Source organism: Pseudorca crassidens, chromosome 1 (genome assembly GCF_039906515.1).
Source record: "Pseudorca crassidens isolate mPseCra1 chromosome 1, mPseCra1.hap1, whole genome shotgun sequence".
Classification (NCBI taxonomy): domain Eukaryota; kingdom Metazoa; phylum Chordata; class Mammalia; order Artiodactyla; family Delphinidae; genus Pseudorca; species Pseudorca crassidens.
The window spans coordinates 188,546,661-188,566,065 of record NC_090296.1 but is presented as its reverse complement, the minus strand read 5'-3'; the positions used below and the strand labels follow the sequence as shown (position 1 = coordinate 188,566,065).

The 19,405-nt window shown below is 37.1% G+C and overlaps 1 protein-coding gene across 2 annotated transcripts in view; it reads right to left on the bottom strand.

Annotated features, from left to right (window-relative positions):
* The window catches only part of MYO3A (myosin IIIA), a 172,006-nt gene that overhangs the window by 58,733 nt on the left and 93,868 nt on the right, over window positions 1-19,405 (bottom strand). The window contains exons 16-19 of one of the 2 annotated variants that reach the window (XM_067704146.1): window positions 18,573-18,699; window positions 14,676-14,886; window positions 12,737-12,884; window positions 189-342 (exon numbers count right to left, since the gene is read on the bottom strand). The exons of the other annotated variant lie outside the window; for it this stretch is intronic. Of the exons in view, the coding sequence (XP_067560247.1) occupies window positions 189-342; window positions 12,737-12,884; window positions 14,676-14,886; window positions 18,573-18,699 (640 nt within the window). The remainder of the gene's footprint in view (window positions 1-188; window positions 343-12,736; window positions 12,885-14,675; window positions 14,887-18,572; window positions 18,700-19,405) is intronic. 2 annotated transcript variants of the gene reach the window in all.

Below are 19,405 nucleotides of genomic sequence, written 5' to 3'. Positions count from 1 at the left end.
TATTTCACCCTATTATAAACATTCACTGGTCTAGGTATTAGATCCAAAGCCTCTTCCCCAAAGTTAGATACGCAGGCTTTGTCACAGCAATACTCTACTAGATATTTAAAAACATTTTTTTAAGTCATTCATAACTACATGACCGTATTACATGAAAACTATGTAGACATACTGAATTTAAAACTCACCTACAAGAGTCTGGTCGGTGGCCTTGGGAAATCTACACTCTTCATCGAGGAGGGACAGTAAACCCATTGGCTTCTGCAGGAACATATCTAGGAGAGGCCGGTTATCTTCGTATTCAATAACTCTAGCATCCACATCTTCATTTATGTATTCATTCTGTAACGGAACATGAGATGTATAGAAACACTTAAAATTTTGTGAACAATATGTAACTTGGCAGCAACTACCTAAAATTCTACTTTACACACATGATAAAAAATTACTCCCTACGACCTTGCCCTTAAGCTGAGGGTATCATTTTATTTCTCTCTCCCCAGAAGTGCCAGTTCATTAAAGTTAGCACTGATGATACTCAGGGTAGTAATAAAAAGTTTCTAGCTTCTATACTAGAATTACAGGCATCTCAAGTTTTCCAGATGCAGGAGACTATGTTGTTAATGAGCAGTAATAAAATCATGTTCCAGAATTGATAGAATATTAATTAGGTATATCTTAGGGTTACACTTCCCCCAATTTAAGCCTTTTATCTAAATTCAGAAATGCTGGATCTCTCAAGAACATAGTTTTTCAGTCATGATGACATTTACATTGTTTGGGGTGAACGGCTGTGGGTCACAGGAACAACCAATGGCTGGAGAACCAAGAACACGTAGGTTCCCATCTGGGCTCTGCCACTTGACGAGCCATATATTCCTTTGGAATTTTCTTACTCTTTAAACTTCTGTTTTTTTATCTACTAAACAGAAGTAACAATCTCCATCTAACAAAGTAATAATATCTGGTAATCACTAGTAATCATTTGTGGTGGAGTATGATATAAAATGCATAAAATAAAAACAATAATTACTGTAAGATGTTGGTACCAGCACAACATAGATACTGATGATCTATTTTACAAAAAGGACAAGAAGAATTGTGCTGTAGCTTTGCTTCTATGACTTTTGCCTTCATACTGGGTCCCCCTCACCCCCAGTGCTGCAATGTGTAAAAGACAGGACATAGACGACCTCTGAACTCGGACTTGTAGTGATGCTTACATGGAGGGTTCCCCCCACTTTCTCAGGTGATAAAGCAACTATCACTGGGGAAGTGTATCAAATAATTACTGACTGGGGAAGAATGCCCTGCACCATTCACAAACGAAAGTTACAGGCTACTTTCATTACCATTTTAATATATTCTTTAATTCATTAAATATTTTCATTGAACACCTTATAATAAGGCACTGTGATGGGTGATAAAAAGATGTTTAAAACAAACTCTCTGTCCTCAGTGAATTTAAGATAAAATTTGAGTGATTAGCTTTGTAAATACATACCCAAAATGCAAGGTAACACAGGATAGATAAATGCTAGGTACCATGTACTACAGGAGTTCAGAGAAAGAGAATTTATTTCTGGGATCTTCATGGATGAATTTAGCCAATGGCAGGTGGGGCATTTCATAAGCCAAAGTTTTAATCTCTGCTTTTGGGGTCTTATAAAATTGAAATCACAGTCAAGAGTGTCACCAGGAAGAAAAGTAAATGTATATTTTTAAATAAAACAAAATCTAATATGTAAAAATGAGGCAGAACCCACTGGTCTAAAAGTTAGATCACCTGAAAGACATTCAGTTTACCCAGTACAAAAAATGGAAACAATGTTTGAAGTTTCACAGCTTTTTCACTCGAAGGTAACCTTGGGAGATGTACACAGACCTAGAATTAAGTGACTGTCAGACACATTATGCTGACAGCATATTATATCTTAAATGGCAACTGCAAAGTTCAAAAGAGGTTTTGTATATTTTCTGTGGAAAGCGTTCAAGGTTATGGTCTAAATCAATGCATTTGTCACTTCTATTTGCCTGTGTCAACATCCGCTGAGTGCTTCAGTGGCAGGTCATACAGAGCAGAGTAACTTGGAAAACAATGGGCTTAGACCTTTAAGATACTTGTTAGTATCTCCAGGCAAACCAATGGAGAAAAAATGCTGTTACTCAGGATTCACCAAGCACTCACTTTTAGTAAAGTTATCATGCCTAAAACAACATACTATGTATTTTTATGGCCGTAATGATTTCAAAATGTTCAGTTGTTTTTAAGTATATGTGGAGAAATGGAGCTCATGTAACTACTCAGAAAGTCCTCTATGTCCTGTACATTAAACAAATACATTTAAAGCAGATGAGTAGAGCTGTTAACTACAGTAAAGCTGAGCTGTTTAACATATATAATCCCTACTCTGTGGAGATGCCCCCAATTCCCTTTTGAAAAAGGGATCATTTTAAGCATACATCAAGGAGAAAGGAAGTGAGAAGCCGTGGGTGTTAGAAAACCTCATGCCTGAAACAAGATCTCCTTGTTCTGCATTGAACTTTGAGTATGAGGCGTGGAAGGACATAGCAGTAAGAGAGCCTATGGAAGATGCATCCGCAGCTATGGCCTCAACAACAAGCTTAAATACTTTGGGCCAAAGTGTCACCCCAGGAGGGATTTGAGATTACTACCTTGAGTCCTCAGACTCACACAGCAGCGTGGGAGGGTGGCCACCATAAACTGATAGGGCTGCAAGCTTCCACATGCTCCTAAGGCAGGTGAAAATGCAAGCGTGGACTGCTCAGCATGGAACACCAACACAGTAAAGGCTCCACGCGTATCACTCAGGTCTCACCCCCTCAGAGAGCCCCTTCCCCGTCTCCTGGTCTGATCCAGAAATACCCATTCCTCCACTGGTCACTCTCTATCCCTGCCGTGTCCCAGCCACCATGCTTTAAATTATTTCACAGTATTTCTAGCATTTTCACTTATCCTCCCTCTCTCTCATTAGAATGAAAACTCCATGAGGACAGGAACTTTTATTCCCCTCTGTAGCCTTTTCCTCTGTCTCTAGGGAGACTTGGGTGTGTTAAATAAATTACAAATGAATGAATGGAGCTCTGAGTGACTTTCCTGGGAAATTATCTTCTTTCTCCTCCCCCAGCTTTATTGAAATAGAATCGACACAGAACACTGTGTAAGTTTTAGGTGTACAATGTCTTGATTTGATACACTTACATACTGAAAAATGATGACCACCATAGAGTTAGCTAACAACTCCATCCCATCACATAATTACCTTTTTTTTTTTTTTTTTGGTGAGAACATTTAAGATCTATTCTCTTAGGAACTTTCAAGTATACACAGTATATAGGCAGCCTAGCAGACTGCATCATCATGTAAAGGATAAACAGGTCTTACCTATCCCCCCAAAGCACCACGTTATCATTTTACTGTTGGAGAATATGTTTTTACTACCATCTGGTAGTTTGGGCTAAGTCTGAAGTTTCAAAAAGAGCTTCCCGAAATCAAGGTTTCAATCAAGGAGTTTGGCTTACATGGTATTTTCTTTCATGCAAGATGGGTATATGCAGTAACAGGGCACACTGAAGTCTTACACTGAACTTGCACCTCGGAAATGAAGTCATATCCTTCTCATGTAGGTAAGTCCATTACCTGACACTGCTCCACAGTTTTAGGTATTTTAGAATCTGGAAATATTTTAACAGTTGGTTTAGAGGATCCTCAATATTTATTCTCTGTGTTTGCTGTTTCAAGTCATAAATCACTATCTCTTATTTTTATAAGTTTAGTCCACTTTTTAATGATTCTCTGCTTCAAGTCATGGGAGAAGAATGAATGGGATTTATATCAGATGGTATTTGCAGTTCGCCTAGGTTTGTGGCACCGTCTCTGTGTAGATCGTTGCAGACAATGCTACATAGTGAAATTCCTTGAACATTTGTGGAGCACCTGCCATGTGTATATTTAGGGGCAGATGGGACTGGGGAAGGTAGAAATAAAGATGAAAAAGGTAGAGTTCCTGCCCTTTAGAGCATAGCAAGAATGCTCTCTGCCTTTCCATTCCAACCTTTAAGTTACATCCTAGGATTTCTTTGTTTTTGCTACATTCTCTTTTTCAGTTGTCCCATCTCCTAGGTCTATATCCTTCTTGTTAGGTGGTCTCTAAGCTCTCCGGCTGTCACAGTCTCTGTCACCACTGCCACCTGCCTCAGTGTTACTGTTCTCTCCAGTCTCCTTCCTTCCAGACTTACGTTGATTCTCCTTGGCCTTTCATGTGAAAATACTGTCTCTCTCTCTTTTTCCTCCCCTCCTTCCCCTCTCCCTTCTTCCTTCTTTCTTTCTTCAACTAGATGGAGCATGTTTTCTTCTGTACAAGAGAATACTTTGTAAGTTCCTTGTTTCTTCTGAACTTCGCTTATTTGTTTGTTCGTGAGAATATCCTGGATGGGTATCAGAAGACCCAGATTCCGGCCCTGGCTTTGTTTAACCAGTCTGGAACATTGGGCAAGTCACAGGGAGTCATTTGTATCTATGAAATATAGATGATCTATTTAGGTTTCTTCTGGTTCTAACATTTCAGAATGCCAAAACTGCCTGTGTTGTGAAACTTAATGAATAAATGAATAAACGTTCTGTTGACAGAACATTTACAAGGGGGAAGAAGCCACATACACATTTATTCCCTGAAGCCTGTCTTTTAGTAAAAGAATTCCTACTCACCAACTTCTCATATGAGTGTACACACTCATGAAAATACTGCCCGCGTGGAAAGAAACCATTGAGAAGTTACTCACTCTAAGAGAAAGGCTTTATAGGTTGAAAATCTAGGATTTAGGGTGTTATCAGTACTCGAGGTGCACTGAGTATGTTTATTATAGTGAAAAAAGAAATTTTGCCACTCTTTATCTTGGAATAATTTCAAACTAACAGAAAAGGGGCAAGAACAGTACAAAGAATTCCCATGTACCCTTTACCCAAGTTCCCTGATCCCTAGCATTTTACTGCATTTGCTTTATCATTTGCTCTCTTTCTATATATACATATTATTTTTAGTAATAACATTTTACTGAAGTAGCTAAGTATTAAAAAAAAACTAAAAATGAAGAAAGCACAGTGGTAAATATGCATGCTGTAAAAATCTAAACTCTTGATGTTAAGTAAAATTTATGATTGGAAATCTATTTCTTTTGGTATTTTCTATTCAAAGCTGATATCAATGGTCTCGTTCATTTTTACGTTAATAGCAAGCCAAAGAGAATGTTGATCATCATTCATTTGAAATGACATAGGTCACTAATTCAGAATTTGACAAGTAAACTAATGAGAAAGTATTTTGCATAATTCCTAATAAAATATACATGTTATATTTTACATATATTTAAGAACTTTGGAGAAAGGAGATTTAAATGATGCTCTCTAGAAGAGCTTCCTTTTTCAGAAAAAGAGATATATACATTTTGAGATGAAAAGTTTCATCTAGTCACTTTTTGTATGTGGTACCTAACCTTGAAAAGTCTTTAAAAGCCATGAAGGATTTTACAAATTTATATTCTATTGACAGGTATTGGTTTAGGATAAGGAGGAAGTTCAGTTAGGAATTCAGATGACATGTAGTTTTCTATACGCCGGGATCTCTTTCACCTTAAACTATTTTTGCTTTACTGTCATGTCTATGTCTTTACCAAAAAATTTTATTTCAGTTTGTCAATGCTATGTTCTAATCTTACATGTAGAAAACTATAGTAACTGTATACAGATTGATGCTCCTATAGTAACCGTATACGGATCGATGCTCCTATAGTAACCATATATGGATCGATGCTCCTACAGTAACCGTATACGGATCGATGCTCCTATAGTAACCGTATACGGATCGATGCTCCTATAGTAACCGTATACGGATCGATGCTCCTACAGTAACCGTATACGATTGATGCTCCTACAGTAACCGTATACGGATCGATGCTCCTACAGTAACCGTATACGGATCGATGCTCCCATAGTAACCGTATACGGATCGATGCTCCTACAGTAACCGTATACGGATCGATGCTCCCATAGTAACCGTATACGGATCGATGCTCCTATAGTAACCGTAAACGGATCGATGCTCCTACAGTAACCGTATACGGATCGATGCTCCTACAGTAACCGTACACGGATCGATGCTCCTATAGTAACCGTACACGGATCGATGCTCCTACAGTAACCGTACACGGATCGATGCTCCTACAGTAACCGTACACGGATCGATGCTCCTACAGTAACCGTACACGGATCGATGCTCCTACAGTAACCGTACACGGATCGATGCTCCTACAGTAACCGTACACGGATCGATGCTCCTACAGTAACCGTATACGGATCGATGCTCCTACAGTAACCGTATACGGATCGATGCTCCTACAGTAACCGTATACGGATCGATGCTCCTACAGTAACCGTATACGGATCGATGCTCCTACAGTAACCGTATACGGACTGATGCTCCTACAGTAACCGTATACGGATTGATGCTCCTATAGTAACCGTATACGGATTGATGCTCCTATAGTAACCGTATACGGATTGATGCTCCTATAGTAACTGTATACAGATTGACGGTCCTCACTGTATATTTCACTCAAAATTATTTTTAATCATAATTAAAAGATTTTTAAAAATATTATCAAATTGTCAAAATAAGTACCACAAATCCTCACATCACATTCAGGGTGTTGGCCAACTTCACTGATAGAAAAGAAGCAGACTGAGTGCAGCATGGGTGTTGAGGGAGGGACGGGGAGGACCCAGGAGCCCAGGAGGCTGCCTGCGGGAGCCAGAGAGGGAGGGTGGCCCGCTCACAGCCAGGAGATGCTGCAGGGATGTGCCACGTGTATCTACTCATTTGGGTACCAGCTTTCATGCTCACTTAGTAGGTGAGAAGTTTAAGGAACATTTGTGTGTGATCTCAAACAGTAGCCTAAAACTTGGCCAAGCATTTATAAAGGAAGATTTATTGCATACCAAGGGTTTCTTAAATGTACAGCTGTCTTAATGCTTAAGGAAAATGCCTGTAAAATTGCCTTTATCCCTTGGAGAGCTCACATAAGACAAATGCCACCACCATCACACACATATGGCGTGTGCAATAGGGAAGAGAGCTGGATATGAGACAAAAATTCACACTTTGCAAGCAAAACAATTTGAAGACATTTATAAGGGGTTTGTTTCGAATTACCCACATATTTTTTTACCAGATGACTGATTCTTTTTACTTTATGATGATAAAAAACGTTGCAAGGATAGATACTATGTAATTGAACGAATCTTTGTTCTTTGTAATTGCCACAAATTATGTGTTGGAGCCCACATTCAAATCCTCAAAAGCTTTAAACTTTAGGATATGAACAGCTGGAGATAAAATTCATACACATCAGTTTCTGTGAGAAGCCAGAGCCATAATTGCAGTTATTGTTTCCATTTTGTGCTGTAAATAGCTTCCTGCTTATAAGATGACTTCTGACTTTTAATTTTAAACCCATGAGTGCATATATAAATTATATATGTATATACATGTATGCCTATATTTCAGCAAAACAAATATTAATAGCTCATTTTAAAAACAAACTTTAGGGACTTCCCTGGTGGTGCAGTGGTTAAGAATCCGCCTGCCAATGCAGGGGACACGGGTTCAAGCCCTGGTCTGGGAAGATCCCACATGCTGCGGAGCAACTAAGCCCGTGCACCACAACTACTGAGCCTGTGCTCTAGAGCCCACAAGCCACAACTACTGAGCCTGTGTGCCACAACTACTGAAGCCTGTGCGCCTAGAGCTGGTGCTCTGCAACAAGAGAAGACACCACAATGAAAAGTCTGCACGCCACAACTAGAAAAATGCCCTCGCGCAGCAATGAAGACCCAATACAGCCAAAAAAAAAAAAAAACCCCAAAAAACTTTAGCTCAGTTAACAGTCAGAAAAATGTGCTGCACTAATGGATCAGAAAGCTTATCCTAGGTATAGATGGGCATATGAGGAAGTAGAGTGAATCTTCAGGATTCTAGAGCAGTGCTTTGTAGTATCATACATGAGTTCTGGGCCTAAAGAACAATGGCATTTATTCCAATTCAAACTCATGCCCAGGGGGACTAATCCATCGTTAGTGTTCATTGAGCTCCCTTTCATATGGAAGAAAACCAGAAAATAAGCAAAAACAAACCCAACAAAAGCAAAGTCTTGGCTACAAATTACCATGGAGATTCAGTGTGAGGGCTATTTCGAAAAGATGCCTCCCTTATTAGAAATGCGATGGCTTGTTTGCTGCTCTTTGAGCTGCTAATTAAAAGTTTTTTGAAAAATATGGAAGTAAACAATGTGCATAAAATAATGCTCTACAAATCAAATAGGGAAGGCTGAAATAGGAATCCTCTATTTGTGGAATTAATAAAGTTGACAGAAAAGTATACACTTTTCAGTTGCAACTTATTTAGCAGAGTTTGATTGAGTCTTGAATTTTAAAAGATTACAGCCATATTCCTCATCACCTATTTGCAGGGGAGGGGACCTAGATTATTATCTAACTTTCAAACTACTGTTTTCAGACATAAATTGTTCCTTTAAATTTTATTAAAGTCAAATGGTTCTAGTGCTGTAAAAGTATGGAAGCTTCCAATGTTATATTCAAATATTAGCTTCAAATGAAATATCAAACCAGACAATTTTCAGGAGCTATATATTATACACATTAGAAAAACAATACTACTCTAGACCTACTGTCTTAGACATTCTAAATATCTAGATAGTAAGGAGAAAAAAGATACAAGTTCTGGATGCTCTTGGTTGTGGGTTGAGATTACGAGGAGTATAATTTATGTCCATAGAAATGTAGGTTTTGAGAAGAAAAGAGGCATAGCTGCCAGTGAGTTAAAAATGAGGTTCCCAGGGACTTCCCTGGTGGCCCAGTGGAAAAGACTCCGCACTCCCAATGCAGGGGGCCCGCGTTCGATCCCTGGTCAGGGAACTAGATCATGCATGCTGCAACTAAGAATTTGCATGCCACAACTAAGGAGCCTACATGCCGCAACTAAGACCGCGTGCAACCAAATAAATAAATAATTTTTTTTTTTAAATGAGGTTCCCAGACTTAGGAATATGTTTCAAAAGGCATACAAATGGTTAGTTGGAGGCAACCATTCTGAGAAACAAAACTATCCACTCAACAAACTACGGATTAGGTCACTGTCATAAAGTCTTTCACTAGACATGTTTTTTTTTTGTTTGTTTTTGTTTTTTTTGCTGTACGTGGGCCTCTCACTGTTGTGGCCTCTCCCATTGCGGAGCACAGGCTCCGGACGCGCAGGCTCAGCGGCCATGGCTCACGGGCCCAGCCACTCCGCGGCATGTGGGATCTTCCCAGACCGGGGCACGAACCCGTGTCCCCTGCATCAGCAGGCGGAGTCTCAACCACTGCGCCACCAGGGAAGCCCACTAAACATGTTTTACTGTAGTCTACTGATTATTGTTTTAATAGAAAGAAATAGGAAAATGATATTCAAAATACCTTCATAACCAACTTTACTGTACATCACATGCAAACAGAACTGGGGCAAAAACAGGAAACACCTTTAGCCAAACTTTATGTCCCAATGTTGTAGGACTGACGATAAAGATAATATTTGTTGATTAAAGCAGAACCAGAAGTGGTTTCATCTGTGTAGATGCTACCCAAGGCTTGTGTCTTGCTCAGATTGGATAGATCATTTGTATGTCCATGAAACTGAGAACATTACGTCTTCCTGATAAGCAATAACAGCTTTACTAAGCAAAGGAGCTCTTAGGTCAAACCTATGATTACATTTGACCAGAAGAAGTGTGACCATGATTTTAATTAATGATTTGGCTTAAGTAGCTGTTTCTTATGTATAGAAATTGGTGTAAATGTGCTCTCTTTATCTGTGGTAGCTAATACATACAGCTACATAAGCATTTCTCAGTTACAATTTTTGCTTTCACACATAAATGACAGAGTGAAAGAAAAAGAAATCCAAACAGGTGCACACACACGTTAAAACCAACAGAATCTCTGACTACTCCTGTGTCCACCAGATCACAGATTCACTGACCTGATCACTCAGTTGCCAGTGCTTGGTCCGTAAGATTATGAAGTAGGGATGCTTGGGTCGTTACCCTAGGAAGGCAATTGAAAGGACTGGGAGTGGCCTTAATTCCTCAAAGTGCTTTGCATAATCTTGGATCCTAGTTACATTTTTAATTTGTTGGGGCAATTTTGACTCGGTTTTGTCTTGAAAGCCTCTCAAGCATATTTTTAAAGGAGCCATATTAGAGTAGTTTCATTTGCAGCAAGCCCAAAGACAAAACAATTAAGAGCGTTAGGATGATGAATGAAGTTCAAGGCTATCAATCAAAGTGAACTGTAAACTACAATTTTATAAAAAAGTGAAAAGCGAATAATTATTGAAAGATATGTACACGGGTTTAAAGGGTAGTTCCAATAAAATCAGGTTCTAACCTCAACCCCCCAAAGAGAAGAATAATAGAAGTCTGCTAACACAAGTTGTTAATTAATTAATCAGATGGGGAAATACACAAAGCCACACCTGGTCCCATGAAGCAAGTAATCCTAATAGATCCCTATCAAAAAGTCCAAACCAAAAAATATTTACTTATTTCAATTTCTGGTTAGAATGGATTCTGTGAACACTGTGAGTCATTAAAGCAAGATGACATTGATTAATAAATATTTATTGAGCATTTGCTATATGTCAGGCTCTGAAGATACAAAAAGAATTAATACACAATCCCACAGTCCTTGACCTCAAGGAGTCTTCAGCCTAGTGAGAGAGAGCAAAAATGGAAACTAAATACTGTGATGTCAAATGTCAAATGTTTTTACTGGACCATAGGGGAGGGAGGAGTAAGAATAAGTCTCACTGATTTTTTGGATTTCAGAAATGAGAAATGAAAAGTAACATAACATCTTTGGCTTGAGTAAGCTGGTGGACAGAGATGCCATTCTCTAAGAAAGAATATAAGTGGGAGGGAAAGATGATGGGTTCAATTCTGGATAAAGTTCTGGAAGCTGTCCTAATCAGGGGAGGTTTAGAGAGAGGCATGGGCTGGAGGTGAGGACTGAAGCATCCCTAGCATTTAGGGAGTAGTTGAAATATTGGAAACAGATTCTTTCCTAGTGAATATAAGAAGAGGTCAAAAATAGAACCCATTGGGAGCTAGCATTTAGGGCAGTAATTGGCTGCACATTGGAATAGACTGGGAACCTTTGAAAAACAGTGATAGCTAGGTCTCATTCGACGATATCTGACTTAATGGGTGTGGGATAGGATCTGAGCACTGGGATTTTACCCAAGTGATTCACATATGTAGCCAGGGTTAAGAACCACGGATTTATGGGCTGGTGCAGGAAGAGTAAAGGAGGAACCCAGCAGAGAGCAAGAGAAACAGAAAGCGTGTTAGGGATGACAAAAGAGGGATTTTCCAGAAACAGGAATCTGTCAACAGGGTTGACAATAGTAATGTGGAGACTAAAATGTTTCTGATACTAATGAGTGATGAGATTAAGAAGGGCCCTTCCAGTAGCCAGATACTACGGACTCAATGTACCCAGGCGGGGAAGAAATCAATACATTACAGTGAAGGTTGAATATGTTTTCAAGGAGCCTGGCTATGAAGGGAAGGGGGAGGGCCATGGCTGCAGACATAGCAGGCTGGAGAAGGGCTCTGTTTTTAAAGACTTTAAAGGATTTCATCATATAACTAGGCCAAAGGATGGCGCTACTGGAGAGGAGTGGAGAAGGAGTAGAGGGAGAGGGTGAGAGAATGAGTATGTGATGAACAAGAATCTGGGGTAGATGAGAGCTGTGCAAACACAGATAAAATTTTAAATTTATGTCCCTTTTTTGACCTAAGAAATGTCACAATCCAAACATTTTTTGTGCAACCACTGTTTTCAAGATGCGATCTCAAAGTAAATTTGTAATAAGGCTAAATATTTTGAAGCAAAAGAGGTTCATGTACCTCTAATTTATCTCAAATTTAAACAAAAACCTCAGTTTTAATCAGTAAACACAAAACAATTTAATATTATTTAAAGGAGAAATAGCACACTAAATGATATAAAATACTATTTCTTTTAGACTTGATTAACTAAATAATTTTAACACTAACGTTTTGCCAAATGCAATGCAAGTGAGTTTCTGACTTTTGAAGCTGAATCATTATTACACATTGTACTGTGACAAAATTACCGTTTCATGGCATTTACATCAAATCCATTATCTTGCGTTCTGCTGCCTAGCAACTGGAATTTTGAAGTTTAATGCATTTTAGATGGATATTTACATTTCAAACAGAATTTCAGCTATGCAGTCTACAGAAAGAGAAAGAGCTAGACACATCTGCTTACTTAAATTTCCAAAGGAAACTTCTTTGTTTGCAAGGACTCAGACATGCTAAGTTTTGGAGAAGAGTACAGTGATTTTTGGTGGAGTACACTCAGCATCACGTATCAAGACACACTAAATGCATGCCAGTTTTTGGGCTTGTTTTTGTTTTTATAATGAGCATGGAGAAAAGGAAATCTTTTTTTGGTCTTTATTAAATGTTTCAGGCTTTCAATCTATGATTTAGATCCTGCTTCATAGTACAATTCTCCACAGAACACACACACTGCATGCATCTATACTATATATAACAAAGCACCTCAACTTACCTGTTCCCAGGCGAACACATGTTGATTGAAATAAAACTGAATTTGTTCATTTGCAATGTTAATGCACAGCTGCTCAAAGGAATTTTTTTTGAAATTTTCAAAGCCAAATATATCCAGAATGCCAATGCTTAGCTCATCATCATTCCCACTGGAAGATTGAAGAGGCATTATTTTGAGTTCTTATTTATTTTCTTAGGAGGTAATTCAAAGCAGGGTATCTCAGAGTCACTTTTGTGATTTAGCTAAGAAACTACTACCAGGACATAGAGTGAAAATTTTTTCTTTCTTTTTTTTTTTTTTAAATTTTTTTAACATATTTATTGGAGTATAATTGCTTTACAATGGTGTGTTAGTTTCTGCTGTATAACAAAGTGAATCACCTATATATATACATATATCTCCATATTTCCTCCCTCTTGAGTCTCCCTCCCACCCTCCCTATCCCACCCCTCTAGGTGGTCACAAAGCACCAAGCTGATCTCCCTATGCTATGTGGTTGCTTCCCACTAGCTATCTATTTTACATTTGGTAGTGTATATATGTCCGTGCGAAAATTTTCTTAATTGAAAAAGCTTCCCTCCACAGAACATTAACTAGGTAGCATTCATTTTAATATGTAGACAGTATAATATTTTCCTTGTACTACAGAAACTACTCCTAGAGTCATGAATCACAGGGAAAACCTAGCCAGCGCTCAGAATATAGTATGAATGTGTTCAGTAAAAACCATACCAGAAAAGCAAAAATTCAGTGAAAGAGTATTTAGTCTCTCATTTTAGGACAATTAAAACATCCTGCTAAAGATATTTTACTTATTTTAAAGAACTGTTATTTGGTTTTTGATTATCCACTCATAATTTTTAATATGGGATGAACAGTAACCTGGAGAAAGATATAAATATATATTAATTTATATCATAATGAAATAATTTAAAATACAATTCAATACTATTTCACAATTCAATATTCCAGATGCAACTTTGCCCTGCTCCTCCACAATGGTTACCTCTGTTCACTAATTTTGAGGGAGAGAGACTTAAGAACGTTATTCCTCGATGTTCTTAACTCTCCTGGATAGTCTGAATGCTACTATGGTGTGGTGTGTATTTTAGTGGAAAAATAACAGTGACCTACACCCCTGAAATGTATATGAAATGGTCTTTTATGCTTAGTAAGCAAGTGTGAAAGAGGTGATCTTAAGGTAGGAATCCACCATATTTTTCACATACCAATTTCTAAAGATTATATAATTTACAGGAGAACAAAGCTTTGGATGTAAATGTAAGGATATATCTCGGCACAATCCCTGGTGCACAGAGAGCACTCAATGGTGGCTGCGATTTCGGATAAGGCACTAGACAGGCTGGAGATTTAAGCTGCATTTTGCATCTGTTATGGTCAGATAACACTACTGTTCACATCTTGCTCTATCACTTATTAGCTATCTACAGCATTTCTTAACCAAATTTCATTGAAGACCATATGTACCCCTGCTGGGTTATAATGAGAGTTAAACTATGAAAAGAAAGTTTTCCTTTGCCTTGAAAATTTAATTCAATCCCTCAAAACAAAGACAAAGGACTGCTGAATAGACATTCTCTGCAAGTAAAAAATGGTATATGCTTCACAGTACACCTTCTAATTAAAAGAACATATAAATTGACAGTAAGAAGTCACATTAAAAAATCACTTTCTATTATGTTTATTCATGTTGCTACAGTTTCTGTGTCCCAGCAGTTTTAAAGTTTTATAGCTACCTCATGCAATGAAGTGGCACCATTAGGAAATAAAGCAGAGCTTAAACTAGAAACAAAAGTTTAATAATTAAATGACACCAATTAGAAACATTTTCAAAGGGACTCACAGACAAATCAGTAAATTAGAAAACAGATTTACATCACCTGACGTTTGGGGAACAAGTTCTATAAAGTTTTTTTACCTGGGTGATGCGTTGTACTTCAATAAGCTGTTAATGCAATTGACTATCCAACTAAACAGGCGTCCATATAAAGTTTTCGCTGTCGCATCCCTGACGTCAGTAGCTTTCTCTACAGTATTGGGTCGTATGATGGTTTCTCCTCTAGTGACCACGCAGTGGGAGGTGAGAGCTTCTTGTAGCTCATCTGCTTGAATGCAAAGCAAAGAAGCAGCTAAAAATAAATAAACATGTGTTGTTAGAAGATATGATGACAATGATGTCGTTTCCCAGAGAATGAAAATGTCTTAATTCACCTTCTTCAAATGACATGAAATAAACATGTGAAGGTTTTATAATATAAAAAGAATATCCTATTCAATAGGAGCCCTGTGTTTCTTCTAGATCATCTTTCTCCGCTTATCTCGACTGGTCAGCTATAGGCTGTTGTATAATACAGCACAACCCAAACTGAGCTGGCTGATAGAGTGACCTTCCACACAAACCAGCGGTTGTTTAGGTGATGCCAAACACAATTTCACTGAATTATGTTAAAATACTTAAAAACATAATGAACAGTTCTGCTATCATTTGGATGCCATTATTATAGACACATTTTCAAAACATGGAAATTAATTGTAAAGTTACCTAGACTTCAGGGATATACCCAAACAAATGCATTTTAAGTAACTTCTGCAAGATGGAAACAAACGAGCATAAAACGTCTTGACATTCATATACTTTTTAATCATACTACTATTTTTCAGTTATATATGTCAATGACTAAAGTTTGTTAAAACTTATTGCCCAAACAAATATTTAATATTTAATTAAATATCACAGGTAATTTTAACTCAGTGAACAAAACTCATTGTTGCATATAATAAACATCCTTAACCCAAACTATTACAGGACAGACAGGCTGACTTCTCAAATCAGTCGTTCTCCTTTTAAAATATTTTGAACATTTTAAATTTAGTTTTAGCACTTGGGACAAGATATTTCTTGGTTATGTTGCTAAAATTGTTGAACCTTATTTAAACAAAATATTTTTTCACAATGTAGAAGTAATATAAGCTTAATACACAAATCCTACCTTCAGAGAAAACATTCTGCGTTTCTTTCCTTCTAGGCATGTTTATTACCGCTATTCTGCACATACATTTTACCTTAATAGCTTAAGCATTTCCCATTTTGTTGAATACTGTTTGTTGATATAATTTTAATTTGCTGCATAATATTCTGACATATATAATAACTATCAATTTTTAAATTGTTGCATATTTAGGTTGCTTCCATATATTCACAATTGTAAAGAATGCTAGGATGAATATTTTGGGCATGAATCTGTGCTTCTGTCTTGTATTATTTTCTTAGCATAAACTGCCTAAATTCAGCAATTGGTTGAGTATATAAACACTTCTAAGCCTTTTGATATATTCTATTTAGCTGCTCTTCAAAAACTCTGAACCAACTGTACTCCTGCCAGCCAAATGAAAGGTAAATAATTTCAACACAATTTCATGGACACCAGGGATTATTATTTTTAAAAAGAATGCTTTCTTCTTTCACTTTGACTCTTAGCAAAGCTGAATACTTTCTTATTTGCATATTTTTATTAGTGATTTGTGGTTCTTACTTTGTAAACTGCCACATTTTCATTTTCTTATTTTGTAAACTGCCTATTTTTCATTGATATATTCATCTCTTCCTAATCAATTTATAAGAGTTTAAAGAGAATAATGCTTTGATATATATATTGCAAGTATTTTCCCTCATTTTTCATTTGCATTGCAATTTAATTTATTTTCCTTTTTTTGGTATGAAAGCTTTAATTTTTATGTTGTCAAATATCCACTTAAAAAATTATTTCTGCTCTTGGTTTTCTGCACATAAAGTCCTTCAAGTCTTTTCTCATCTCAGGATTATATAAATGCATTTTGTCCTGTACATTTATGTATGTATGTATTTATTTACTTATTTGCATTTAAATTGATAGACATCTGGAATACACTTTGGTATATGGCGTATGAGAAGGATTCAAACTCCCCCTCCTCCAAATGGTCGGCCAGTTGCTTGTCCCTACAACACTGATTCCCTAGTGATTTGTACTGCCTTTCTGGTAATTCTACTTCGCTCTGTTTCTGAATAATGTCTCCTATTGACTGGTATGTCTATTTCTATTCCCCCATTATTCATTAATTTGACATATATTTATTTATTGAACATCTACTACATGCCAGGTGTTTTACCTGGGGATATACTGCTAAGTAGAACCCCTTTTAAGACAAAGTTCTCATCTTGATGGTCTTTATCCAGAGGGAATGAGAAGCTAATCAAGAAGAACAAGTGGGAAGATAGAGGGGGAGAAGGAGAGGGACAAGGATGGGAGAGGAAGGCTGAGAGACACCACGGATACATGTGTTAAATGGTTCCTGAATGAACTGTGGAGGACAACCTGGAAAAGTTCACGAATTAACGTGCAGTGAACAACTGGGTGGTCACTTAGTGCAGGTGAGAGGTGATGTGTCTTAGATGAGAATAATGATGATGGAGAGAAAGGCAAGAGGTCGTATTTGGGCGAGAGTTTTGGGATAGAATGGACAAAACTGGTGCCTGATTGAAACCATGCACCTGTAAAATCATCTGGAAACATGGCCCTGGTTTGGAGATAATTCCTTGTAACTTTAATTACAAATCACTTTAATGTAAATTAGTAAAATTTCTATTTTCCATGAGTGCTTTAATTAGTTTTAACTATATTCATATTAATATTAACCTTCTGTGACCCATATGACTGTCTCCTGCTATACGGAAATGGGTTTCCAATCATCAAAATCATTTTTCAGTTTGGTAGTTTCTAAGTGTACTCATATTTACGACATAGCTCTATTGCAACTCATTCTGTTGGTTGCTGATAACTCTTGTAATTATGATCAGATGGTGAGGTTTGAATCTTAACATTGGCGTTTTCTGGCAAGTCCTTCCGCTTCTGATAACCTAATATCATATGTGCCAATTAAGTTTTCCTTATATATGAAAAGCCAGAACAGGTTTCCAGGTACCTGCCAATCATTACATGCCAACCTCAGATGCTTGTTCTGCTGTATTACCAAGCTGGTGGGATGGAGATGATGGGGATCTGGGGACAGATCCAAACCAGGGTGGCCCTCTGAAATTATCCTAAATTATCATTCTGTTCCTGAGTAAGTATAAATCAGAAAAAAATATATAAACAAAATTTTATAACATTATTTCCTAGGTTATGAATGAAACTTTAACAAATCTGGAATTGTAGAGGCATATGACAACACTAAAAATAAAAATTAGGGTATATTCTAAATTAAAAAGCTTTGCCACTGGACGGTATCAGTGAGAAACCTTAAATTATTAAAATAATTCATCAAACTCTGCCAGTAAGAGAAAAGCTGATTTGAAGCAAATACCATGATGTACTTTTCTTGCATAGAAAATGACTCCGAAATTAATCAACCCAAGATGAATGCGTGTAAAAAATCCATCCAGTACGAAAATAAATATTCAGGTCTTTATTACTTATAAAATGATACAGATGCCAAATTGTTATCACAATAACAACTTTAACTCTTTTTCAGATCAGTTTGCTAAATTTTAATTACGCTTTCTGTGTTTTTACATTGAAATGTAAATAGCTCCTAAAATAATCATGAAAGCCTAGCCTTTAGAAATGTTTTCTACAGTAATTACTTAATTTGTAGCCATGAAGATCTGTTTTAAATAGTGGACTTTGAAAACTCCATTTGACACAACTTGAATCTGAGTATTCATTTTTAGGATTCCAAAAAAGTACAACTGCTTGAAGTTATCCCTATGTGACACTTTCAGTATGTCGTCAGACTTTTTTTAGGAGTTCAGTTTTGAATGCAAGATAATAAAACTCACAGTTCTCCAGAGCTGCATGATTAGAAATGTGGCTCTTGTCAATCTGGTGTTCGGTTGCCACAGAAGAAAATTCAATGTTTCCAACGTTCAGGATTGCAGCCAGTATACTGTATACACTTCCAAGTTGCTGAAACACAGCACAGAAATGTTAGCATCATTCTCCCCTTGAGTACAGCAAGGCAGTGCCTGTGGCTGCCGACAGACTGGGGAAGAATCTTTAGGATCCAGCATAACAAGGTTATCCCACAGACTATGATGTCAAACTAAGAGAAGTCAACTGGCTTCCCTGGTCCTCTCATTCTCTTCAAATCATCGATGTTGGCTGAATTATGGCATTCAAGAATTGTAACTTTTTATGTATGTTGAATGAAGACAACTAGGTATCAAATTATCATTTTTAAGTTATTATCAAATGACTAACTAAAAGGGAATTTTATGCCCCTCCCATGCTGACTAAAACCAATTTTTAAAAATAAAGTGTTTCATAGAAATTCAACACTGTGTGATGCTTTAAATATTTTAAAATTTACTTCACAAATATTATTTGATCACAACTGAAGCCATAACTGATAATCCAAAGAAAATGTACTAGCTTGTGATTTTAGACTGTTATAAGAAATGTAAGCAAAATTAAAGCAGGAAAAAGAAAAGGCATTCTCATCTTAGACAAAAGACTTGTGACTTTGTGCAAAGGGAAACAAATAAAATTCCTGTCACGACGCAATAAAAACTGCCTTTAAATGAGTTGACTCATAAAACTACTAATCATTTATCTTAAAACTATGGCAGGAAAATGGCTTAGGAAATCATGGGTTTTGAAAAGTTTTAAGAGT